At 40.5% G+C, this 25000-nt stretch overlaps 1 protein-coding gene across 1 annotated transcript in view; it reads right to left on the reverse strand.

The window, feature by feature from the left end:
• PID1 (phosphotyrosine interaction domain containing 1) overlaps positions 1-23911 on the reverse strand; it is a 47365-nt gene extending 23454 nt beyond the window's left edge. Inside the window, exon 1 of the mRNA XM_010001631.1 lies at positions 23769-23911. Coding sequence (XP_009999933.1) covers positions 23769-23903 — 135 coding nt within the window. The 5' untranslated portion in view covers positions 23904-23911. The remainder of the gene's footprint in view (positions 1-23768) is intronic.
• Positions 23912-25000: the final 1089 nt, after the last annotated feature.

Consider the following 25000-nt stretch of genomic DNA (forward strand, 5'->3'; position numbering starts at 1 on the left):
ATGAAGGCAACCCTTTAATCAAAACAAATTTATTCTTTTATATACGAGTTATAAAGTACAAGGACATATTCATAACAAGTTTGATATTCAATAATTTGGGAAGGGAGAACAATCCCAGAGTGAACTTGGCAAGAAAATGGAGAGGATTCCATAAAAATGTTTTCATGCCATCAAAACAGGGTTCAAATATTTATATATACATATGGGTACATAAAAACACACATATATATAATCTCAAAAAATCTTCAAAACCAAGCATTACAACAAATTTTCTCTACCTGCCTGCCCCACCACTGCAAAGATCCCAGGATGAAGTGTTCATTTTGGCCTGCAGTGAGAGTGAAGAGATTTGTGGTACTCTCATTACGGTAGTTTTGAATCTGTGGATGGGTTTTGATACTTCCTGAGACTAAGAAAATAGTAACATTAAATTTTAATTACTCTCAGTATTTTATGTAGGAACTGCTCCTTAAATAAGGCAAAATCACAGGGAGAATACGTGGAAATAGAAATAATACCGGACATCCTAAAAGAAGATATTCTGCAGGTCTGCATTACTGCACTCTCACACAAACACCACATCTCCTAGGTATGTGATAACCATCCATCCAGAAACAGAAAACAAAAGGCCCAAAAATAGGTATGGGATACCCTGTCACACAGGGCAAACTCTTCTGCCACTAGCTCTCCCCATGTCCACAGTGCCACAGGCATACTCCTATCTTTGGATATACACAGCAGTAACATGGAGAAAGTAAGCACATGTGCAGCACAGACCCAGATGAAAAAAGTTAGTCAAAGTCACAGTTTTTCTAAAAATAAACTCACTATAAAAATAAATCTGCTTTATTAGCATTGTTAAAACATAACGCAGTGCTAATAAAGCAAACTAGAACAAAATCATGGCAATTTCAGGATCTAGAAATAGCAGTTTAATTCTGTGCCAGATTTTAATTCAGTTACTGCCCTGGAAAAACTCGAGGTTTACACCAGCCTGTCAGACTAAAATTTGCCACCATATATGTGGAATCTTCCTCTGAGTCAGTGCTAAGAAACTCTACAAAAAGCCTGAAGAACTCCAAGAATCTCTATACAAGAGAGGTGCAAAGGGGAGTCCAAGAATCCTAAGTAAAAATATTTTGCTTTGTCCAAGTATGCAGATGTGGAAAAAGTGCCTCTGAAACAAGTGTAGTTTTCAAAACATCAGCACAAAGAAGTGCTGAAATTACCTCTCCACCCGAAAGAGAAGTGTTTGCAGCTGCTGCTGTAGCCTGCTCTAGTCAGTTGGAAACCTGCATGCTGCACTCCCTCCTCTTCTCCTGAACCTGGAGAGGAGGGAGAAGACAGTGCCATGACCCTTCTGTTTGCTTTTGGCTTTTCAGAGGGAACTACACAAACTACAGTCTTTCTGAAAAATAAAGCTGCATGTCAAGAACCAAAAACTCCTGCTCTTGACAAACAATTGCTTCCAGTCTGTGGCATGGCTGACTGTATCCTACTTATTAAAGAACCTCCATAAAACAAGCTATATTTTAATCAGCGTTTTCCGCCCAGACAATGTATTTCACTGAGCACTGTTTTCCCTAGAAGACTGCCCTGCAAGAGCTAGCAAAAATTAGAGTATTTTAAAAATAGAGGTTTTCAGGACCATGAGATATGATCTCAAAAAACTCCTGCCTCTGGCTCCACTGTCTGTTTGGGTGCCAGCCTTAGCAACAGCAGGGTTCGGCAGAGGGCAGGGACAGATATGCAGACAAACAGCCCAGGCCTCCAAGCTTGTGTGTGCCAGGAAGAAATACCTCAAAGTTCCGGGCCAAGCCCATGGCAGCAGCAGCCCTCAGCCATGGACTAAGGACAGGCAGCCCCAGACTCTTGCAGCTGGGTCACTGCAGGATGTTCTCACCCCCTGGCATCACAGGGCTGCGATTCTGCAGTAATTGAGGGATCTTTCCTGCAAATTTAGAAAGCTGTGATGTTTGTCTAGCTTGCTGGTTTGCATGTCCAGAAGCAGCAAAGCCCTGCCCATGGCACTTTCTGCTCTCAATGTGAAAGCAACACGATGAAGGAAGGACAAGCTCCAAAGGAGAAGGGAAATTAAAACTTTCAATGGCTTAGCAGTCATTTTCATCAGACAAGCAGTTTGTAAGAGTGTAAGGGGAAAGTAGAATTCAGCAAGCATGTCAGACATATGGGGAATATTCTGCTCAGCTCCAGTCTCTTAGTGCCTCACCCCAACTTATTTCCATGAAACCTGACTCAGGGAAAAAAATGAAGCAATATGACACAGTGGGTGCCCTTGCTAACCATCCTTCAGGAAAGCCCTCTATAATTCAACAAACCCAGATGGAAGAAAATCAAGAAATACAGCACAAGAGAAAAGCAAGGGACATTTTCTCAGATAAGACAGATGTGTGTAATAACAGCCATAACAAGAGGAGACTGTGTGTAAGCATTCCAGGTTAACAGACTTCTCTGTGAACTACTTCCTTACCCTATTCCTACTGATGAAAGGCTGGAATGCAAAATCATCCTGAAGGCAACAGTCACCCCAAAATAATGATGTCCTGTCACTTGCCACACAGCTGAACAGCCCTTCCCCTCTATGTGAGCACTCAAAAGCTTCTTTCCTCCTGTTTTGCATTGTGTTTAAAGCACGTGCACAACAGGTTCATACTTAAGTGGAAAAAATTTATTGTTTTTGGCACAGTCTCTTAACTTGCTTCTATAACAACCTACATGTTTTACAGTTTCCCTTGTTCTTTCACCTTTCAGTCAATCAGTTTGGCTTTTTGCTGTGCTGCTTCAGCTAAGGGAGGGAAAAAGGATAGAGAAGGAGGGTCTGGTTTGGACTCCAAATCACCCTTCCCACAGCACAGAGCCTAAAAACAGTTTTGGCACTGGTGCAATACGTGCTGTGGGGTTGACGCTGCAGGAGTTCTAGGAAAACAAGCTCTTTATGTATCAGCTTGGCAACTCAGCAGCAACATGCATCATTAAAATCCCCACATCCTCCCACCTAATAAGTAGAGATGTCTACCTGCATGACCACCATCTAAGGTGTCATGTCAAGAAGCATGTTATTGTCTGAACAACTAGGAGCAAAAAGGATTACTTAGTATAAAAACATTATAATTTTTCCTGCAGCAACATACTCAAAAAACATGCATCATTGACTGCAAAAGAAAATTAATGATGCAGTGATGTCTTTGGTTTACAAGCCTTACAGAAAAAACAGTCATTGAAGTCCAGAGACCACAACCATGAAGGATCTCCTTCCCCTTGCCTGACTCCCACAGGCTTCTTGAAACTGCTTGTACACTGGACAAAGAGCTGTGCCTGCATGTGAAAAGTAAGTCCTTACTAAATTGTTAGTCACAGAGAGCCTTAGGACAGGGCAGAATTGTTTCATAATTGGACACTGACTGCAATCCAAAGATGACACTTTGGGTCAACGCTGGATGGGCCATTTCTTCAGTGCACAAGACAGGGGCCACCAGCACCATGATGAATTCGGCCCCACAGCAGCACATGAAAACAGCCCCACCACAGCCCTGCTGCTCCAGAGGCTGAGACAGCCCCCCACACCTGCCAGTGCTGGAGCAGTTCTTGTGACAGTGACAGGGGCCAAAGCCACAAGGACTGTTTTTAAATGTTCTCGTTGTTTGTGGTCAGTGTATCTTTACTTCTGTCATCTGTATGGAATTATTGCGCCTTTCAAATTTGAAACTTGGTACATTTTATTTCAAGGTGACTTTACAAGTCCTTCTATGTGATATTCATTTCAACAGCACTCTAATATTGCACAACAGTCATATGATCCAGTGTGTGTGTTTTATGAGACAGACATGACACACGAAAATTAAAAACAGGTTCCTTGTCTGGAATACAGAGAGGAACTGCAGGGGAAAAAAGAACAAACAATGAGAGTGCACACCAGAAATCAGGGTGGAGAAAAAAAGGGGAGGAAAAAACAGGATGAGAGATCAGAGTCATTTCATCCTGCCCAGAGTGAAAACAGCTTTCATCACTATCAAAGAATTAATTTGCATACATTTAATGCAGAACACAATTGAACTGTGCTGCTGCATTTCAGGACAGCCACTGGAAATAAGGATTGTTATGCCTATAACCCAGTCTGTAATTTACAATATTGCCTTCTTTGAGCAAAATTATTTAATTGCCCTTGCACTTCAAGGGCATTTTCTGTAGATACTACATCTAAGGAGAAATACAGAGAATCAGATTTTAAATGCACAGGATTTCATGTTTGTTTTGTAACCCATGATTTAAGCACCCAGTAGGGTGCACCTAGAGGCATTTCTTATGGTTGACAGTATCCTTCTATATATTAGGTTTAATATGGAGGATTCAGCAGCATTTTAAATATCTTAGCCCTGCTCTGAATGCACCTCTCATTCTGACTCACCCTCCAGATTGCAGGACTAAGCCATTTACAAGACCACCAGCAGATGAAGTAATTTTGGTCTGTTTAACTTTTAATACATTTGTATTGCCATGTATGCATCCTGTATTATACTGGGAACAGAATGGGCAGATGAGGACATTTCCACCTGAGGAGCAGTGTGTAGCAGATGAAGTCTACGAGCTTTTGCAGAGGTCACAACTGGAAAAAAAATCACTTTTACTTTGTCTCAGACATCAGACAGAGGTGCTCCTTCTTTGAACCAAGTGTACTTCCTTGGTTAAAAGGTTATAAAACCTTTTTTACTAAGTTAGGTAACACAGCAGGTGTTATATTTACAACTAAGTGAGCACAAAGAGAAAGACTTGAGGTAATCAAATCTCATGCTTGAAAGATGAAAGGATCCATAGGATGATCACCAGCTGAGATCAGACACAAGCTAATTCATCCCACACCCTTTTAGACACTGAACAATTGGCTAGGTGCAGGCACTGTCATCTTTTTTACTTTTCAGCTTCTAATTCTTCAAGGCATCCACTGTTGGATGTCAAATACAGAAAATGACAATCCATGTCCATTTGTTTTCCCCCATATAAGCAAGATGTGGATAGGACACAAATATTTCAGCACATACACATAGTGAAAGGCCAAGGCTAGACTAGACAAAATTCTTGTACTTCACATATCTCAAACTCTTATCACAGGATTACATGAAACTAAAACCATTCTTCCAAACATGTGAAGGATCCTTCACTTTTGCTGCCTCTTTTATGGGTAATACCCCTAGAGATAGCTAGTAACATTCTCAAGGTAAAGACATGTTAGGTTGTATGGAGATAGACTGTTTCTCAAATGAATTCAGCTCTCTGGGTTTTCTGGGAGCATATAATTTTAAATTAATACCATCACATCCATGTGTGTTTCATGACAGCCTGCCTTAAAAAATATTTTTAATGGTAGATGTTGATTTTATGGGGAACTGAATGCCAAGAAGGAAGTATAAAAATACATAACAAAAGAACAAAAACATTTCCTTACAGTGAGAAAAACCATTGGAAACAAACTCCTAAGAAGTCATTTTTACAACTTCTGTTCTACAGACTACTCTGGTCATGCAATGCACAGAACATCAGTGGGCTCTGCATGCAAATGCAGTTACTCCAGCTGTGGTTGTAAGGGAGTATTTCCACCAGAAAACAACCACTACTGTGCCTGTTGGGCCTCTTTGCGTATGCAAATATATAAAAATAAACAAGTACCACAAGAAGTATCTGATCACTATGAATTTCCAAGTTGCCTTTATCTGCACTGGAATTTCTTCTGTTAATAGCTTTAATGAGTAATTTATCTTTGTTTTTTCTAATATCCCTCTATCTACAAAATGGATGGAAAAGGAAAAAACAATCAGGAATCATAAAACCCTTCAACCAAACATAACTACTACCGATATCAAGGGAAGATTCATCATTAACTTCAAACAGGACAAAAAAATGTATCTAAAACAATGATTGAAAAAGAAGCTTCCATTACAAGAGAGCAGGAGAACTGACCATATGAACAGGAAATAATACAAGTACATTGACTTAATTGAATCTACATTCACTGATAATCAAGATCACCACTAAACTTCTTGCTTCATACTCTCCATTGCTGCTAGAGCAGAATATCACAAAATGATACAGGCTGTTTTTTCTCATCCCCAAAGAGCAATCAATCTCTATTCAATCTAAAGAAAATTACAGATAAAAAAGGCAATAACTGATTTTCTTCATGGCACTCTGCAAAGAGGAACAAAAGGGCCCCAAGACAGTATTATTTGTCCGGGCTTCAAAAGAAAAAAGGAAAAATATGCTTATAATGTTTGTGATTTATTTTCTTTTAAAAAAAAATAAAAAATATTTTGGAATTTTTTTTGTCTGAACCAATCTTTTGGAGAATTCATTAAAAGACCTAATAAATGCGAAAGTAACATCTCCAGCCAATCCTATCTGTCTAAGACAAATTCATATTGCTCACAGTCCTGCAAAACTGCCTTGATCTGATTTGAGGCAGATGACCATTTTAGTTATCTTGAAGGATGCTGAAAATATCACATAGTAAACTGGAGTTGTTACAGTGTGCACACAACATTTTACTTCCAGGAAATACATCAAACCAGATTATTTTTGGTGATTAAATATACCAGTGTCTGCCTTACCAGAAAACTTCATTTCTTACCACAAAGAAACCATGAGGATTTAGTCATGGTACCAATACCAGTGTACTGCTCTGTCCAGCATAGCCACTCTGCTAGTTTTCCTGTGTAGTCACTCTGCTAGTTTTTCTGTGCAGCCACTACAAAATAGTTCAGAGATGAACAGTACTGTATGTTCAGGGTCTGTATCCACAGTGCAAAATCTGAAATGTAAACTGAAGCTCCCTGCTCTTACCAAGAAGTTGTCAGAATGGAAGATTTGTAGGGACACACTTTTTTAATCATGTGAAACTTGAAACCACCTTGGTACCCACCTCAGGCCTGAAACCATTCATTGAGAGTACAAGGTAACTGGACACAGGGACAAGTCAGGGATCTGGATGCTATTTGCACTTCATAAGGGGATCAGGACAAGAGGGGCAAATACTATCTTACCCTGTTTTGTTTAAAAGGGGGAAAATTAAATCTTGAATTAAGTTAATGGTAACATTTATATTATATATATATTATTTGTGAGGAATGCATAGATTTTTGAAGGGGGTTTCATTTTCTACTAAAGATCCCTGTTTTTTACAGCCAGGAATAGCAGCTTGAGCTGTGGCCTTTTTTAGATGCTGAATAAGCATCTTAAGTATCTTAGATACATGTTGATTACATCAAACTGTTCCAGACCCAGCCTTGCTTTGTGCTATATAACAATGGCCACAATCATTTACATGATCTGGACACACAGCAGAAGAAATAAAAAACAGATTTCACATGGTTGAATATGAACAATATGTCCCCTATATTACACAAAATGTAGGGTTTTTTATTAAAAACTCCTTTCATCTTGGAAGAACTTAAAATAGTTCTTTATATTGCACTGTTGCAATTTCACAAGTTTAGTGTAGTTGCTGTAGAGTTATACTGCTATAAAATTAATAGTGAATTTGCTTATAAATATACAGCACTCTATTAAAAACATCTTTTTATATCCATATAAGAAGGCAGAACTTTCACCATCATCTGACATATGCAACCTAATAAAAGTCATCTTATTCAGTGCATCAGCTTTGGGAGAATTAATTGGAAAGGTAGCCCTGAGATGTGAACCAACACACCAGCTTAATCAAACCTGTGGGTTAAACTACAGGGCACCTCCAGCTCATTCACAATGATGATCCTCATTTATACCATCAGTCATACCTCCTGTCAGCTGGAAATAAAGAAGCACTGTTCATATCTTGAGGCTACAGGCAAGCACGACTACGGGATAATTTGTCTATAATATTGTCTGATTTCAACAGGAGCATGAGATACTATAGAAGTGGGCAGTTTTTTCTATTAATTCCCTGCTTCCTTTATAATAAATAACCTTCCAGGGGAGCGAAAAGGAAAAAAGTAAAACTCCTTATCACCCTGGAATCTTGTAGGGAATGGCCCTGTACTTTAGGGAGGACATTTCTTACACCTTTCTCTCAACTGCAGCTTGCAGCCTCTCACACTTCCTCCTCACCCCACGCGTGACTGGGAGAGACAACCCAAGCACCCTAGAGTTGTAAAGCAAGGCACCAAGCTCCCATCCAAGGAGCACATCCAGCCACTGAGGAAATATCAAGCTAGCCACAAATTTGCATGTTTTAATTGCACTCTCTTGGCCTCTTAAGCCTACAGTAGAAAACAGACTGCAGGCTGTTTTAAGTGGGTACAAACTTCAGAGAAAGTAGTGAAGGACATTTACTCATTTCACACACAGGGCTGAATTTGGCATTAAGAAAGCATTTATTAAAAAAAACCAATAATAAAGTCTCTCCTTTTTTCTTGAGAAAAGGCAAGGCTTCCTTTCATGTACTGGAAAATGTCATTCTTTGTCTACGTGATTACCCAAGAACATCAACAATGCACTTGAAGTAGAGAAGTCAATTAATGTACAAATTCCTTAATCCTTCATATTTGTCCTTCATGTAATAAACATCCTTATTTCTATCCTATGCACTGTTTAAAGGCATTGTTTCATGACAGCTGTTCTAAAACATACCACATAACCACTGCCGTGGTGTATTCCGGTCTCCTTCTGAGTGAAGGCAGCTCTGCCTTGCAAAGACAGATAGGACAGGATGGAACTGAACTGAACTACCTTTGGTTCACTGTGCAACTACAGATTACTCACTTGACCTCCCTGATTTCTAGCCTGCCCCTGGGTATAATCATGCAACTCTGCACAGGACTGTTGTGAGGATTAACCAACTAACACTAAAAAGCTTTGAGACCTACTCAGCAAAAATTATTTCTATAAAAGTGCATATGCATAAAGTGCTAATTGATGACAGCTGGCCTTTCATCCCAGGCAGCAAACCAGCTTCTTACCACACTCATTTCCTTTAGTGGGCACCAGCAGCATATTTCTTAGTTCTGAGTTCCTGGTGTTTGCCTTAAAACATACAAACCATTTGTTTTTCAGAAATATTACAATTAAGAGAGTGATGCAGCAATTTTCAGTGATTACCTTAATTAACCCTACACAATCAAGAAGTGTAAACTTTGTAACACCCTTCAAACTGAGAAATGAGCCCAGTTTGCAAGTGTACAGCTGCAGATTCCGGAATGTACATCTTTGAGAGTCTGCAGTGTCCTGTTCACTTCTTACACGAATCTGACAATCAAGCTGCAATAGCCCTTGAAATGAAGCAGAAAGCTGCTGTTCCTGGACTGGCCTTATATGACACAATACCATCAAATTAAGATATACAAATAATTATTTCTATTTTGATTTTCCCTCTGTGCTGCAAAAGACCATGTTTTCTGGGGCCCCTCCCTCAGCTGCAGAAACTTGGATGTGCTCCACCTGCTTGTGTTTGTTGATAGATGCCAGAGGAATTTTCACTTCATCTGTTTCACAGATGCTCAGATTCTTTTCTCAAGACATGTCATACGAAAATGTCTCCAAAATAATTAGCAGGATTTCAGCCGACACAGCTATGATGGCTGCACAAAAGGTAAAGCTCAGACAACTCTAAAGAAATTGCAGCTCTGGAATGAGCGTCTGGAACCTTAACAGCACTCATTTAAATCTTCCTGCATGACACATTTATAGTTTTCTATGTAGTCAAAAGGGCAAAGGGGTTGGTATGCAGAAAGCTGCTACAATGTGAGAAACATCATGCACTTCTATGACCTCTTGCACTCATACTGACATGAAGGTAATTGCTAACAGAGCAAACATGCAGCCTAATTCAAAAAGGTAGGGAAAAAAATAAAGAAAAATCTCTGTAATTATAATATGTCTTTCTCCAAAATGAAATTCACCGCTTTACTGAGGAGCTCATTGGAATAAAAATCTTGTGAGATGTGTTGCAAAGAAGTATTTTACTATTTATTTGAAAGATGCACCTCACTCGGCCATTTTCCTCTCAGGACAACTGTCAGGTGGTGGCACTTGACCACCACAAGCCTGGCCCTGCCTGGCTGCTCTTCACCCAGCTCCAGCAAGGAACCAGCCTTGCTATGCTCAGTCACATAGCTGAAGGTGATGACTCAATTGCAAAATGAAGGCACACTTACACATTTAAAGTGACAGCAAGAGTGCCTCATCATGGTCCACAAGGTTCATGATACAAATTCTGAGGGCTAAATTATTTCAACGCCTCTCCTTCAGTTTCACAACAGACTTTCAGAGTCCTCTAAAGCCACAGTGGAGGACTCAAATTGAAATGCTTTTGTCTGAAATTACAGGAATTTAATTCCCACTGCATAAACTCCTGATAAGAGGATTTCAGATGGCCCAGAGTTACCAAAGTCTGATTTCAGGCCTAAAATGACATGCAAACCTCCTTGAAAGGACCAACAATGAGGTCTAAGGAAAGGGGTGGCTGCTCTGGTGTCCTCTCCACTGCAAGACACCCCAAAGGGCTCTCTTGTCTCTTCTCTGGGGAGCAGGAAGGCTTTGCTGCTGCTGACCTAAAGCTGCCCAGCTGCCGTGTATCACAGAAAAGCTGCAGGTGTGCACACAACAGCCCTCAGGCACAGGCTGCTGCCCATTTTGAAAACAGTGAGACATGTCGGAGCACACACGGGAGCCTCAGGACTTGTCTCTTCAGGCCCAGCCCCTGCTGTGGGGCCCTGCTGGGGCCTGGGGAACCTGCTCGGAGCAGAGGGGCCAGCGTGGGTCCCTGAGGCCCAGGACAAGGCCGGACATGTCCTCACCATCCTCCATTCCCCGACAGCAGGAGGGATTGCCCAGTCCTAGAAGATGAGTCTAGTTGAAGGAGGGGAACACAGAAACCCCCCCTCCCTCCATCTGATCCAACAGCCACAGGAAACACACAGACCCAGACCCACCTCAGGGCCCCAGCAAAGGGGGTGGTGCGAGCACAGGGATGCACGCAGAGATCCCAAATCTGGCATCTGCTCCCTTCCCATTTATTTATTTACTGAAATCCGGGCTCACTTGCCTCACTCACTGCTGCAGGATGGGACAGCTGAGACGTCAGGGGTGGCTGGTACCCACATCCTACCTGGCAGGATCATCACCAGCTGCCGGTGACACCCACCCGCTCTGCACTGAACCCGCTCTGGGACAGAGCCACAGCAGTAGCTGTAGGCCAGTCCCTTGCTGTGGGACAGCTTCCACCCTGGGGACACACACTGTCTGCATAAATGTGGTAACATTAAACAAAAAACAATATGCACTGATAAGGGAAGTCCTGCAGCATAAAAACATTAGAGCAGTTCATCAGTAAGTCACTGGTAATTAAAGTAATTCTGTTTGTCCTCAGTATTTCTATGGAAGTACTGTAAACTATTCCAAAATTAATTTATATATACAATGTATTTATTAGATGTATATCATATTTCCCACTTGGGAATGCAGTCACACAATTTGTGTGGCCTTGTGTGAAGACCCTCAAATGCAACTCAAGACAAAGGTGAAAACACACCCACCCTTCTTTAAATTACTATCAATCTGTTTTTTAAAAAAAATATTAAAATTCAATAATTACTTAATATTTTTTACACTTCAGCCTAATAAAAAATTACAAACAGCAGTAGTTCACATATGCTGTCCTCAATTACTTTGATTTCATTAATAGATTCCTTCAATCATTAGAAATCCCAAACCACACATCAAACTCAGAGGCCAGATTCTTAGACAATGTAACTTGGCTTGGCAGTTGAGCCCAAGGAACTGCACCAATTTATACCATAGCAAAGCCAATCCAAAAACTGCAACCCATTAACAATGCTTCCCATAGGGATTCTGGCCGCTGTGGTTACAAATAGCTGACAAAGCTCTAGTGTATTATTGTGCTGTTTGCGAGACTGAGTCAGACATCAGCACAGGGGAATTACTCTCAGCCTATAGATAATTCAGTCAAAAAAAAGCAGCATCCATAAAGAACTACAATCAGTTTGTTTTCTGACTATCCTGTCCCAGGGGATACTCAGAATCAACATCAATGACACACTCAAAATAATGAAGACACACATTTTATTTTGTCTTTTCCTTATCACCTCTCACAATACTCAACTATACCCATTTTTACACAGATCCTTCTCTGATCTCGGAAATACTAATTAAAATCTGTTTCTGACTTGAAGCTTACTTTTTTCCTCTCCTGTTTCTCTCTGCTACTGAAAAATAAACTGAGGGGGCAGGATAAAAAACACAACACACACTGAAATAAAACAAGTCCCCAATAAATATAAAAATCCCACCAAATAACTACTCATTGGCAAATCTTTCTCAGCAAACAGCTCAACTGTAAATGTTTGTGTATGGGCACCTATGAAATGTAAGATTATCCTCATCCCTGGCTTGTTATTTTCAAGTGCAGGTCACTGCCATGCCATTTAAATCTTGAGAGCACTTTAATCAGAAGATCATGTCGTCGTGGTCTTACAGATGGGAAAAGCCTGAAGAGCATAACAAATTAAGACCATCCTCCAGCTGATTAAATCTTTTTCTTTTTTTTTTTTCTCAGCATACTATACTCTAGCAACCAGAAAGTAACCCTGATGTCTAACAGGCAAATGAGCATCAGCTCCCAAAAAGGAATAAACCATAATCTCAGTGGGTATAAAACAGCATTCTGTTCTATCAAAGTCAACAAAACACTACCAGTTTAACAGTAGCTTTTCATTCACTGATAAAACTTTACAAACTTAATTCTAAATTTACATTCCTGTGAAATTCAGTATCTTATTTCTGTGACAATATGTATCATTTAATAGGATCTCCCTGTGAAATAATTAAAGGTGAATTCCAGAGATTCTAGGATTAGCAATACAAGGGAAGTTCTTAACCTTGGAGTACTTACTGACTTTCCAGACTGCATTGTAAACTTCAAGAAAAGAGACAGATCAATTTTAAAGAAGAGAAAATAAATAAGAATCATACCTCTCTCTGTTGTACTTGTTATTCCTATAAAACAGCTTAGTGAATTACCACAAGCCTGAAGTCAAATATTCACAGCAGATTAAAATAAAGGTAGTCGGTCAGCACTGGATAACATTAATCAAGCCTTCAAATTGCCCTGAAGTATTGCCTAAAGATGCTTATTGTTATGACCATTTCATTAACTATGAAAAAAAAATGTTAATAGTCCCAGACACTGACATCAAAACACAGAAATGGAAAAATGCCTTTCCTCTCCCAAGCTAATGTGTTTATACATCACGCTGCATCACAGACAATGTTGCAATAGTATGAGGAGAACAGGAGTGCTCTCAGGACCAAGAGAAACAGAGGTGGCACCTATGGGACATTTTTTTCTCTGATGACAATTTTTTTTTTAATTGCAACATTAATCTATGTTCCAGCATCCTGTGCATCTAATGAATGAGGCCAATGGTACCTCATCCACAGAAGAATCCATTTCAGCCTCCTTTTTTGCCAACGTAATTTGCTTCAGTAGGAAGGTTTCAGCTCATAAATAAGGGTTTCAGCCCTAAAATAAGAACTGATGGTTTTGGGCATAGTACAGCTGCAGGCAGAGACTGTGATTCCTGAGAAGGCTCATGTTGGCTCAAACTAATTCAAGCAGGGGTACTCAGTGCCAAATGCAAATTTTGCAGTATTCTAATGGAAATCAAAGAGACAATATCCATGGCTTTAGGGGAAGATCCACACAGAATACCTTCACAGAATCAGCAGGCATGTCTTTGTTGCAGAAAAAGCAGGCCTCAAAAGATCTGCCAACACCTCTTCCAGCACGTTCATGCTGCCGAGTGGGGAGGTGCCCACTGCAATAAAAGCCACAGAACCAGAAGCTCTTTGATTTTGTTAAAGAATAACTTCATGCACCATGAAGGAAGGGTGCCTCCTCCTCTGGAGGGCCCCGCTCTGAGCTGGGTCTCCAGACCATGAAGAAGCACCCATTTCCCCTTGCTGTCCAACAACACAAATCACAGCTCCATCCTTATGCTGAAGCAGCCACACCAAGATGGGAATATTTCTCAAGGACGCGCTAGAACAAAACAATCAACAGTGACTGCAGCATCTGCTCAGCGTAACCACCGTAATAAATTTCAATCTCATTTTAATTTTTATATGTCAAAAGCTATTAGGTCTTGATATTTGAACCTTAATTATTATGGAAGCAATTAGCTCCTATGACCAGAAGGCTTTGCCTGAGCAATTGTGATGAGCACAATATTTTCTACAGTGTAAAAAATAAACATCCTATCACATCTGCAGCTATCTTGGACCTTACAGTTGCCACTGATCTTCACACTTGTACCTTGGCTTTGGGCCAGATTGCAAAAGATAGAACTTATTAGCATGCACTATATGCTGTTATATATTTGTGTAACTGAAGATTATCTGCTAAGGAATCATGAGCATTTAGAATTTCAAAATATTTAAATATTTCCTGTTGTAGAGAGATGAAATTGTTTTTAAATATTAAAATATTCTTCCAGAGAAAACTATTCTGGTATGCTATCTACTAAAAAGCCAGCTATAATTAGACAACAGCTCCAACTATCCTGAAAAGTGGGATTTCTATAACAGACAAAAAAATATTTGGGTTTCAAGATACAAAAAAGTTCTATGGAATTTTATGCATCAAAGGAATTTCATTAATATATATTTCTTTTTAGTACCTTTTTAAAATGCATTAACACCTAACAGAAGTATGCATTTTAATTCTCAGCATCAGTTTTGCCCAAGCCTATTTTATCTGCAGTACAAGTGTGCCCACACAGCCTCCCCCAAGCTTTGTGAGCTGATCTGACCTCTGCAAATGGGACTGCTGGCAGGAATGGCAGCTGAACAGCAGGGGACAACAGAGCTGCTCTAGAAGGTGTTTTAGGATCTTTCTGGCTGAGAAATATTACTGAAGTAAAAATTATACATGGTAAAGAGCTACTGAGCATTCACCAGCACATCGGTATCTCATCGGTATCGGTATCTCACAAGTTTCCCAGTTGCTTTTACAAGCAAGGATGAAATTCAAGAATGACTGGTGCTCATTCTCAACCAAGTCACAGGGACCATTTTTCATTCCTATATTTCATTCCATTTTCCACAGTCCTCTTTGAATGTCAATCACTCTCTTCCATAACTAATTGAAATATAAACCATTTAGTGCCTTGTTTTACATTAAGAGTTTTAATTTAGATTCCTTCTGCTGATAAGTACCATTTGTTAACAAAATTAAGGGCTGATTTCCAAGTCAAGCTTTTGTTGAATCAAAGGCAACTAAAGCTCTGAAACCAAAGGAAGTGCTTGATTCCAACCAAAGGGATTTCTGTTTATGTTAAAAACTTGTTTTCCCAGGCTGCATATCATGCATTGTCACCCATTTTCTTCAGTGGGACTCACTACATGCACTACAGGGACAAAACTGAAGCAATAAGAAGAAATGTAAGGTACACAAAGGTTATGCAAGCAATACAGGTACCAAGGAGAGGAGTAAAGCACAATACCCTAATGGATGCTCTTTTTATTTCCTTGCATTTTTCAAGGGTATTTTGTTGTTTAAGAATATTTTCTGCAGCCTGCTGCGAAGAAAAATGGCCTTGAACACATATCTGAGCAAAGTCAGATATCCTGATGTGACATTCCTATTTGCTCCTATTTCTTCACACATGACAAATCAGTGCTGGAAACAGGTCACTTCATATACAGATCCAAGGACCCTGAACCTCACTCAGGAGGCCCCCAGCACACTAACTGTCAGGACCTGGGGGGACCTCTCTTGCCAGGGGACTGGTTTGGGTGTCATCTGCGTGGTCCACAATAATTTGAAGACTTCCTACCCAGTCCAAGGAGCAAGAGACACAATCCTCTAGTCCGCCTGGGAGCACACACACACGCAACGATTTTCCTTGCAAACCCCTCTATGAAACCCAGCTCACTCACTAATTTTCTTCATCATATGTGCAGCCTTGAGTTCCCTCCCTCTTGAAGCAAATTCAAGGAGAGCCACAGGACCTTGCAGCCAGGGTAGTTCAAACACTGTGCTGGCCATCAACACATAGGGCAGCTCTCAGAAATCCTCACGTCCTCCCTGTCAGCAGCACTCTCCTTTGGAGGTGGCAGTTCTTTTCTTTTTAGGAAATTCTTTGAAATGGTTTGAGATACACATAATTAATGAAAATCCAAAAATAAGCAGAAGTAGGCAAAACTGTTTTCCTTTACTTCCTATACATATATTCAGAGAAAAGTTACTCCACTGTATGTAGAAAACAGCTATATGCTTTCTCCTATACAGGTTGTTAAAGCAGAAACATGAAGCTAACTGAAAAACAGGTCCATTTTCAGATGGGATGCAAGAACGTCCTGAATAAGAAGATCCCCTTTACTTGAAGCATGGCTTGAAAAATGTTACATGTGCAAATGCTAAGGCAAAAAACTACCACCAGCATATGTGACAGAACATAACTTCCACTGCTCTCAGAATACATTAGTCTTACATTGCCACTTTCCCAGTACACAAATAAAATTACACCAAAGTATATCAGCAAAACTGAACACTGCAGAAGATCCTATATAGGGCAGGTTCAGTTTCAGATAAATTCAATTGCTTTAGACAATTTATATTCTCTATCTAAGAATCCTGGACTCCAGGAATTGAAGCATTACGATGCTTTAACAACATTCTCCACTTGCATTTACCCTTCATATTTCTATTATCTCCTCTACACTCATTTAAAGCATAAATCCTCACCAGCATAAATGGGCTTTCCATGCATGTAATAAAAAATAAAAATATATGCAAGAGAGATCTTCTCTGAAGTTGAAAGCATTTTGTAAAAGAAATGAGCACATCCAACTCCCTATTTTCAATATTAGAATAAGATTCAGCCAAATCCTCTAAAGCACTCTGGGATACAGATGTGTAAGGCTTCTACAAGCAGTTTACTCTTCCCTAACTTCAGTATTAAGCATTATTTTTTTTTAATTATTTTTTTTTTTAATTCCTGTAATACTACATGAAGAAAAAGTAAATCTTCACTTAGGAATTGCACTTGTTGGGGCATTAGTTTATTTGATGGAAAACACATCATTAAAGCCTCTGTATCTTTTACCAAGGAGCATTATATCTAAATATACTGAAGCTATTATGATGTGCCCCATGCTTTCACATGTGTCCCTTTGGTTCATTTGGGGAGGGCAGAAAGAAGCAGTAAACCAAGCTCAACTAACAGTACAAAATATGCAGTGCTTAGAGATAACAACAGAAGGTCTTTAATGAAGCAAGAAAAAAATAAGCCCTATGGCTCACACACATTAAACATGGTGGAAAACAGTAGGCTGGGGAGTGATGGTACAGTTTAGCTTCTCTCACTTGTTTAATTTGTTTCTTTATTGAAGTTAATGGCCATCTTACTATTACAGGCTTACAAAATTATAATGAAGACCAGGCAGCTAGCTGGACTTGTATTTACAGCTGCATAAACTTGCACTCAAAACAATCATTCCTGTCCATGTTATTGTTGCAAAGAGAACATTTTTATTAAGCTTTATGGGGATAAAATGAGATGGCTTTAAGAATATGTGCAGCTTCCAAACAGCTATGAATTCAGTAGCAAAAAAGCAATAAATGTTCAGGAGGAGTAGAGTTTTTTAATTATCTATGGAAATTTAAGTAAAACATTAGATTGTTAACCACCTCTTTATGTAATTTGGATTTATCCGCCTCTTAGGGCACATTTTTAGCCAAGAGGACAGCATAAACAGGAAAGAGGACCTTGGTCTCTGGCTAATGAAAACAGAGACATTGTTCTCTTTGCATTAATTTTGATGGATCCAGTATCAAGACACAGAAAACCAAGCCACGCACAGTTGCAGTGCAGCAGAGGGAAGCCATTTGCCTGTTTTTCCACTGGTCAGAGCAAAAATTTTGGGGTTGGAGAGCAATGAAGGGGAAGAGGAATGAAGCTGAAGTTGCCACCACCAAAGCCATGCTGTGTGGGCTGCATGAAGCTGGGAGGGTGGTTCATCAGTTTGGGCATTTTCTGAATATTGAAGGGCCACCAGGCCTGGAAGATGGGGAGCAAACTGTCTCCTGAAAGCTGGAGGAATAATGGTTTTTGCTACTGTCATGGCTGAGCTGGCTAGGGTGGGAAACAAGTGGCAGAGGCTGCACAGGACAGCAATGCTGTCCAAAACAGCTTGGGAAAGTCTGATCTAGAAGGGAAAAAAAAAAAAAGAATAACAGTCTGTTTTAAAAGTGCCATGACCAATAAAAGCAGGAACACAACATTAATAAATTTGCTGTAGAGGCATCTAGGGTAGAGTAGAAACAGGGTGTTTTGCAAGCATGTGGTAAGAGATTGTCCTGCTGCAAGGCCTTTGCAATCAAAATTAACAAGGCAGAAAACCAAAAACAGGCAGAAATATCTGAGCAGACACTATTCCTAAATTGCTCTATTATGCAAGGAATTAGAATAAGACCTAGCAGGGGAATTTTAAGACAATGTTTTAATTATTTAATAAGTAACCCAATGAGAAACACTTTATTTCTATGGATACTCTGATCACAATCAATATTACTTGCTATTCATCCTATAAATATATGAGCTTTTCCCTTGCAGACTAGCTTCCAGCCTCTGCTACACTGTAGCATTTTGAGTTTCATGGGCAGGGAGATTTCTCAGTAGGGTCCACAGTTGATGGCACACATTGTCTCCTAGAGTGAAAGTTACTTTTGAGAAAAGAAGAAAAAGGAAAAGAGACAAAAGGGAAAATTAAAACGTGGCAACAGGCTGCCCCAGTGACTTTGGTGAAAGGGCAGAGCTGTGGGCACACAGAGGCAGGACCTTGGCCTTGCACAGGTTAAGCTCCCAAAGCACTGTCCAGGTCTCCCAGAAAGCATCTCAAATCTAGTCAATATGTTGACACAAGTGTAACAATGTCAGGTGTGTCCTACAGTTGCAGTCCTCAAGCTTGGTGCCTAAATGCTGACACTACACTGTGCCACGGAAGACTATCTGTGGCCATGGCCCCTTCCTACTCTAGAGGCCCCAAACAAACCCCACCACAATCAATACCCTGCAGAATGCTTAGTACAGGAACCATTTTATTTTGCCTTGTGAGTGAAGCAATTAAGCTATTCTAAAAGACCAAGCTCCATTTATTTATATTACTTCTTAGTTAATTTTTCCAATCTCTATCAGAATGTGCAAGACTTGATTTTAAAATATCAGCGCCACTCTAATGACATTTACACAAATTGCTAAACAAGACTTCCATCACTTTTCATCTAAGACACACCATCACAGAAATTTCATCATACCTTCCAGAAAGCCTGAATTGAGAATCTCACCGATTCAATCCAGTAACAGGCAAGCAGTAAGTATCATGCCTGCAAATGTCATATCATTAAAACATATTTTCCCATTTAATAACAGTATAATCTCAATAAAGCAATTATTTGTACTGTTTATGCTCCTCTCAGCCTCCCAGGCTGCTAAGTTCATCCACTGGTAGAAACTGGAAGAATAAGATCGCCTGACCCAGGTGGGTAACAAGGAGCTGCTGGTTGTTCCACACTGACTTTACTTTTAAGAATCTTCCGATAGAATGAAAAAAAAAACAACAAACCAACAAAAAACAGAAAACAAAAGCACTTAAACCTATGACACCACTTCAAATATTGCAGGCAGCATTTTTCACCTCTGTCTTTCTGCGTTACTGCAGCAGTTTTTGGAAAAGCGACAGCAGAAAGAGAGTCACTTAGGCAGTTCCCTTCATGCCACCACCACAGCTAAAAGGGACAGAAATCAAGAAACATTAGAATCAGTGTAATCTGATTAGGACATTAAGGAGGAATAAAACACACAGAACCTAAAATCTGTTAAAAGGGCCAGAGAAAGCACACACTTCTGAATAGAGAGAAACTTGCTTTCTGGAGACACTCCAGATTTTCAGTTTCCATCTGGCAGTACTTAGTGTTGTGATAAGGGAAGAGGTTTCCAGCTGCAACATGAGTGCACAACATTTGACATGAAAGACCTACAACCACAACAGCAACAGTCTAATCAAAGTCCTTAGGATCTGCACAAGGATGGACACATTTTTAAATACACACATCTAAATCACACTTATGCCTGTATACAGAAACATGCTCTATTAAATAAGAGCAAATTAGAAACCTGTGATTGGAAGTGTGGTCCAGCTAGGAAAAACAAAAGGCTTATTCTCACTCTTTTTTGTCCTTCCCTGGAAATGGGTGGTTTAGCTTAAACTAAAACTTGCCATTTACAGGTATACAATAAGCTATTTGGCTTTTTTATTCTTCACAACAGCTATTGATCTTCACACTCGATACCCCAGCATTCACAAATGTCACAACCATCCCAAGGAAGAGGCAGGATGCACATGGGTGCTCAACCACGGCTGCCAGAGATGACAAGCCTCTGGGCACTGCACCCCACTGCCCTGCCTTGCTGGTCTCGGCTGGAGGAGGATGAAAAGCTGTGGCTCCTCTGGGGCCAGAGACCTGCCTCTCATCTAACACAGACAATGTACGTGTTCAAATGAAAGCAAATGATCCACCAGGAAAAAATCAGAGCTCAAGTGTTTTACTGTATCCAGAAATGCTGCTCTGCTTTAGGCTGTCCTTATGACCAGGGCTGCGATGGTCCAACTTTAGGGTGCAGGGCTGTCATTCCTTATTTGCAAACAGGACTGGTGGGGAAAGGAGGGAAGAGGGCCAAGAAGATGCCCTTTGGGAACTACAGCCTCTGAGTCAACCCTGTCTCACCGAGCAACCAGCACCACAAACTGCAAAATGTGTGCACTCTGTGCTGCAAATCAATGCTGACACCATTTTTCCTGTTTGGTAAAATCATGCCTGTGAGTCTAGAAGAGTGGGAACAGAGATGGCACAGCCAGCCCAAGAGGGCAGACATAGACATGGAGTAACAGGAGGAATGAGTTTTAAGCCTTCTGCTGCAAATAAAGGATATATTTTAGGAAACACAATGGCAACAATGTTGTGTTAGATCTGGAATTGGACAGGAAAGAGAAGCTCTCTGAATCTGATCAATCATTTAACTTTCCAGATTTCTTGGCGGTTGCCCCTAGATTACTGCAAGAGGGACATTTCTCTGGTATTCTTAAAACCATCCCATTCAATTACAGAATAAGATTGGATCTCAGCAGAAAAGTTTTGTTTCTTCAGAATTCAGCAGCTAACTCCAAATGAAAGAGAAAAGAGAAGCCAGTCTTGTGAGGAAAGGACAAGGAAAAAGAGCAATCGCGTAACAAAACAAACACCCAAGCCTCTGAACAGCGAACCAATTGCATATGTGTCAAGTTCCCATAAGAAGATGATGCCAGCTGAGGCTTATGTTAAAACCATGCAATAAAATTAGATGTCTGGAGCCTCTGTCAGAAGAATGATGCTATCTCATTAATGGGATTACATAGAAAAACTAGAGGGATTTCAGTCAAGAGGAATAAAACGATTAAGGATCAAAGAGTGTGACTCATGAAAGAAAGTAAAAACCAGATGCTGTGCTCTTGTCTGAAAACCCATGTGTCAGAACCAGAGAGGCTCAGTGGTACCAACACCACCATAGCATTTCCCCCCCTTGCAACTGGAATAACAGTGATAGATCAGACCCCAATTAGCAAAAACTCATATTATAAAACACTGGCTTTGTTACGGCAACAGTAACACTCACTTCCTGAGTATCACTCAGGAAGAAACTAATAATCAGAGGGGAAAGAGGAAAGGAAGGCTAATTACCTATAAATAGGTGGACGATACAAGCCCCATAAGAGAAGAGTGTTTTTAGTCAGAAAAAAAAAGAGAGGAGAAAAAGAGATTTTGGCTAGAGAGAGGGGGTAAAATCGGAGCCTTTTGGTTAATGATTGGAGAGGATTTGTCAGCCATAGGAACAACACAGGAATCATCCTCATAAGGCAGGTACTGGAAATCACAACTGGTGACTTATCTGAAGAGATTCTGGCCACCACCCCAAAAATACTGCTGTAAGACTCCACCACTGGCAGAAGGTGAACTGGCTACAGGGGGAAAGGGAGAAAGAGAAACAGTGCAAGCAGGAGAAGGGGAGCATTGTGACAGTCAGTGATGACTAGGGAGCATCTGCTATGTAATATTGCAGGAAAAGTAAATTAATAAATAAGATCTCTAAATACAAAATAATATTTTCTTCACTGAGGGGTTCAACATTTCTCTGTAATCCATCTTTTATATTTGAAGGACTGTAGGTTAAGTAAAATGGTTCATTTAAATTCTACACATATTCACAGATATAAAATGATTTCAAAAGGCTTTATTATGTCTGAACTCTCTCTCACTGGGGTGAAAGCCAGACACTTTGTGAATCAATTTTTATGATAGCTAATATTCTCAAAAAATTCATTAGATGTGAACATAAAGTACAAAAGACATGCCTGTGGAAGAGCAGATGCTACAAGCTACCACACAAATCATATTAGGGTCACTTGCCCTGCATTCCTCTGTGTCAGCACAGGGCACCACAACTTCAACACCCAGGAGTGGTCTTTTTTCTTGGCTATTGTGGCAGGCAAAAGTCAAACAAGAATTACACTTTCCAAGAAGAAATTTTGCTGAGGAAGTGCCAGACCTGGAGGTGCCCAAGCAAAGCCCTTCAAAGAACACCCACATCCTGAGCCATTCTCACAGTGTGCTGAGAGAAGCAGAGGAGTCCACTGGGAAGCACTTTCTTCCAACCTCATCTCACATCATGTCCTTCAAAGAGGCAGCGAATGCACACGCGTGTGCACACATACACATAGGCAGGGGAAGGGGTTAGGACATTCATTGCACTTCAGACCTTACTCAGTACATGCAGCATCAGGCAACAGCTCTTCTAGAGCTGACACTCCACAGAGCAGTGGGGACTGAGGCCCAGTTAATTTCCATTCTCACCAAGACTGATGGGGCAGGTGGACACTCCCTGGAGCTGACGGCCAGGACCAGCTCAGGCTGCCGTGGCTCTGCAGGCCAGGTGAGCTCTGCCAGCCAGGCGAGCTCTGCCACCAAGCAAAATGGCTCCAGGAGAAGATGCAAACAGAGCAGGTTCATTTGCTGGTTTTATATGGTTTCTTGCCACTGAAGAATACACTCAAAGCTCTTAAGCCATTAAGCTCTTAAGAAGAGCTTTTCCAGAAGCAGTGCTTTGATATAACTGGGAAAATTCAGTTTGTTGCGTAAGAAAAGCAAGATCTAAGTCTCCTTCCTACCCTTTTCTTTTTTTCCTCTCATTAAAAAAAAACAACAAACAAACCACAAACCACCAAATAACCCAAACTAATCTTGAGTTTTAAGTTGCAACCCTACTACAGCCTACAACCCTGTGTTAGTACAAATTGCTCAATGCAAATACACAGCATTTAGCCCTTCACCTCCCATCTCAGCACTAGCACTTACTGAAAAACTGGCAGTGTTTACAGCAAACTACGTTCAATGCAGGCTGTTAGAAACTCTCCACAATTTCCATTATGCCACACAACTTAAACTTTCTTTTCCTGAATCCCAAAATTTCTGGTCAGAAACACACAATGACTTTTTTGATTTAGAAACATTATAGTAATAGCAGCAGTTAATGGAGTTTCCAGAACAGCATCAATGACCATGTTGGTTACTTTGGGCTCTCTAGAGCCCTCACATGTACATGCAACACCTTCACAGTGATCTCATTCCTGAAGTTTAAACTCCCAAGTACCTTGCATCCAGTGTGAGTCCGGGTCTTCATGAGTGGAGTTGTGGTGCACAGCTCAATGGCTTCTGGTTCATGGAAGATCACTGTTGGGAGAGGCTCCTTCCGAAGAGTTAGGACATTCAACTTAGTCTTTAGCATGGTCTGAAATTGCTAAATGAGAAAGAAAAGCAATTATCTCTAGCTCTAATGCAGAAAAATGAGAGTTTATAGTGGGGTGTGTCTGCAGGTTTCACTTGCTGTTTAGTGCCTTGAAGTTTCCATCGGGAGAGTTAACAAGTTTGATAACTTAAGGCAGTGAACATTCATTATATTGGTATTAGCAACATTCAGACAGTTTTTAATTTAAAAAAGACATACATGCACAAAGTGAGCGGATTCATTAGAATCCAGGTATGTCCCAAAAAGGTTCCAAATTCAACCTCTGATCACTCCCAGGATTATTATAAAACTGTTCATAAACCCAGTTCCTCTACTAATGACCATATGACAGGAAGACCATCCAAAGAACTATTGATTAATCCATTTTTGTTTTCTCTTCTCTGTACTTAAATAGAATCCCATTGACCTTTGTAGATGTTATCATTCCCACCAAGAGGAATGCCTCATTGGTTTGCCTTTAGGATGTGAATTTTAAATTCTGTTCCTTTGTAAGTAACAGTTCCTCTTGTCTCCAATGTAAATACTACTACTGGTACTAATTAATAGATGTCATTCAAAACCTGCTACTTGTTATAGCAGACAAGAAATAAATCCCCAGGCCTGGGAAGGTGGAGCACCATGCACAGGTCGATTCCCCACCTGTGACCAGCCCCTTTCAAGCCGTAACTTGAACAGTTACAGTTGAACACTTACTTGGCTGTGACTACAGCTCAAAACTGCACATCTTTCATCCTTTATCCATTTAGATGGTGCTACTGATACAGGCATTATGTTTGAAAGAAATGTTAGGAGCAACATAACAGTAAGAAACTAGCAGCAGTCTAGGGAATGCTGCCTCCAAGGTCATCTGCTGCCTTGGGCATGCAGGAGATGGGAGAGGAAGGCAGAGGTGAAAACTTCCCTGAATGTATTTTTAGCCTGAAGCTGTACTGTTTTGCTGGTGGGCCAATTTTGGACCAAACCAGAGATAATGGTTACAAAATAGCAGATTGAAGACCTTTTCCTAGCATTTAACTTCTACCTCCCTGTGGGAGTACGAAGCTTGGCCCTCCAAAATGGTTCTTCTCCAACTTCAG

This window comes from Chaetura pelagica, unplaced genomic scaffold, assembly GCF_000747805.2.
Source record: "Chaetura pelagica isolate M959 unplaced genomic scaffold, ChaPel_1.0 scaffold207, whole genome shotgun sequence".
Taxonomy (NCBI): domain Eukaryota; kingdom Metazoa; phylum Chordata; class Aves; order Apodiformes; family Apodidae; genus Chaetura; species Chaetura pelagica.